This window comes from Halyomorpha halys, unplaced genomic scaffold (genome assembly GCF_000696795.3).
Source record: "Halyomorpha halys isolate HHAL.00 unplaced genomic scaffold, Hhal_1.1 Scaffold1850.1, whole genome shotgun sequence".
Taxonomy (NCBI): domain Eukaryota; kingdom Metazoa; phylum Arthropoda; class Insecta; order Hemiptera; family Pentatomidae; genus Halyomorpha; species Halyomorpha halys.
The window spans coordinates 139,707-142,474 of record NW_027114305.1 but is presented as its reverse complement, the minus strand read 5'-3'; the positions used below and the strand labels follow the sequence as shown (position 1 = coordinate 142,474).

The following is a 2,768-nucleotide window of genomic DNA, read 5'->3' as shown; positions in this document are numbered from 1 at the left end:
ATATATAATCAAGAGATCATGTTACTGAATTTTAAATAATAAAAATTAATGACAAAGTGTTGGTTGAAAAACTCAATAAGTTTAAAGCTATTTACTGCATGATAAAAATTAGTAAACACTTTTTTAATGTTGTTTTAATATAAATAGAGTAAAATCACAAACAAATTTAATTCTCCATGAGGCCTTACTTAAATTTTCAAATATTTTTTCTACCAAGCTTCATAGGTTTTTTAAATCATAATTTGCTCCATTGAATAATAAACGATAAAGGGAACGCTTTAGATTTTAATTATTGTTTATGAAAAAAAAAAAAAATAAAACTTGGCCACAGGTAGGACGAATCGAGATTGTAACATTAATTAAAAAGTAAAACTTCCGCTTGGTTTGAAACCACTAGAGCTCATAAAGAGTTATTGCCTTTTGAAAATTATGAAACTAAAAGTTTCCTTGGACTGAAAATATTAAAGCATTTGATACCTCATTGATCCTTCAACTCTCCTCGCCTATACCAAACTCCATTTTTGAGTTAAAAATAAAAACAAAAATTCATATACCAGAGAAAAAAATTATATATTAACTTATTTTGGAAGATCACTGATTGACCGTGGGTAATAATAAATGAAATATGGTCAGGGTGCGGTCAAATATTACTTAAATATTAATAACTATTTTAATTGAGCCAACGTTTCGCCCCACATTGCGGGGCTTCGTCAGGGTTTTTTTGACAGAAGTCAACGTCAGAGTGACTTCTGTGTATCTGAGTAAGTCTGACTTTGGCTTCTGTCAAAACAGCCCTGACGAAGCCCAGCAACATAGGGTGAAACGTTGACACCCAGACCATGTTCCATTTATTAACTTATTTTAATCGCATCATTTTTTTTTCTTCATTGAGCGAAATAAATAAACATTAAAAAAATATTAATCATAAAACAATAATGGAGTTAATTAGAGCAAGCGTTAAAAAATTAAAATTAAATGGATTATATGCAGACATTGAAGAATTTGAAAAAAATAATAATTTTAGTATATTAATTGTTTATTTGTAAAAACAATATTTTTTCATAGCCTGCTACTTTTATTTATATAAATAAGCAATTCACTAATAGATTAAGTAATTTACAGACTTATAGTAAAAAAATTACAAGTAAATACTTCAACCTATGTAATTTAAACGAAAAAATTAATTATATTGATAAATAAAATTATTTTAAATAATAAGTAGAAATTGGTTGAAATTATTAGGAACATATATTTTGTTTAATAGATGTTTGATAGTATATAATTACAATTGTTGTAAAAATTTATTTAATTTAAATAAAATTTTATTATTTTTTTTTTAGAATTTCTTTTAAATTTTAGTTGACTTGAAACATAAAATTAAAACTGATTATATTTAAAAATTAATATAAAATACATATTTTTGTAATTTAAAAAGGAGGTTTTTAAATTGATGATAAAAAATATTTATGAAATGACAAATTTAACACATATAAAAAAAAATTAAACTTCTGATTTATATAATGTAAGTTGAAAATTTTAAAATTTACCACTAAATTAGTACTAATAATAATAAATAATTTAAAACAGAATAAGTATCATAACTTAACGAACGTTTATAAGCCATAAAAGGGTGATAATATGCATATAATAAAATGTATACTAAATTTTATTATTTGCTTGAGTATAATTTTATAAATACCAAATATTGGAAATTTTATAAATACCAATAGGTCCTTTAAAAAAATGTATCAAAATAACATAATAAATAAAAAATATTAATAACAATAAAAAATTTTAAATTGACTGTTAATATAGTTGAATTATAAAGAATTATGTAATACGGAAAAATGTTACTTAATTAATTGAAAATAAAAAAAAGACAAATTGAATTTTTGATGTTATTTTTGTAATGATGTTTTAATGTTGGTAATTTTTAATATTATTTATTATCTATTTAATATATATTATATACAATATTTTTATTGGTATATTTTGTTTATTGTGTTAATCAATTTACATTTCGCCTTCAAATATACTTCAAATCTATTTTACATGTATGTGGTTTGAATTTCTGCTAATGAAAAATATTTATAAAAAAAAAATCTGCATTAATCCATGTTAAAGTATTTTAGTTGGTGGAGAATTATTGTTTTAAATATAATAGATGAATATCAAACTTTAAATGAAAAATAAAACTCACAATAAGAAAAACTCCAAAGCCAATATTGACTATCATGTTGACGAGCTATCTCACTACTGCAGTCTGGCCACTGTCCAGTTGCCTTATCTTTGCCAGTTAATTGCGTATATATATATATTTGTTATTTTTTCTTTTTTTCACCACGTGGGATTTCTAGAATTATCTTATCAATTCGTGTAATTACATCTATGGAACTATGTGTCATCAGGAAAATAACTCGTAATATTGAAAATATTTGGTGTCGAAATTTCATAACAATTAAAAATTTTTTTTTCACCATATCTTTTCTGTGAAACGATCCGTGATCATTCGTATACTTGGTTCAATGTCTTGTTATGTAAATTAGCGATAAATGCTGTATCTAATGCACTCAAGACCGTGTTCAGAAATTATGGACTTTAAAATAATTTCTATCTGGATAGATTGATTTCATTGCAGACAAAAAGTTTTAAAATTCATTATAAACTTATTGATGAAATTATAATTTAGTTTGATTGAGAGTTTATAGGTCATATTAATTATAGTTAGGATTAATTTTAGTTAATCAGTGTGAAACGACAAGAATGTT

The 2,768-nt window shown here is 23.4% G+C and overlaps 1 protein-coding gene across 1 annotated transcript in view; it reads right to left on the bottom strand.

The window, feature by feature from the left end:
• The window catches only part of LOC106690743 (protein starmaker), a gene marked incomplete at its 3' end in the record, with an annotated part of 3,796 nt that extends 1,451 nt beyond the window's left edge, over positions 1-2,345 (bottom strand). The window contains 1 exon segment of the mRNA XM_014436272.2: positions 2,201-2,345. Within this exon segment, the coding sequence (XP_014291758.1) occupies positions 2,201-2,236 (36 nt within the window).
• Between the last annotated feature and the right edge of the window lie 423 nt (positions 2,346-2,768).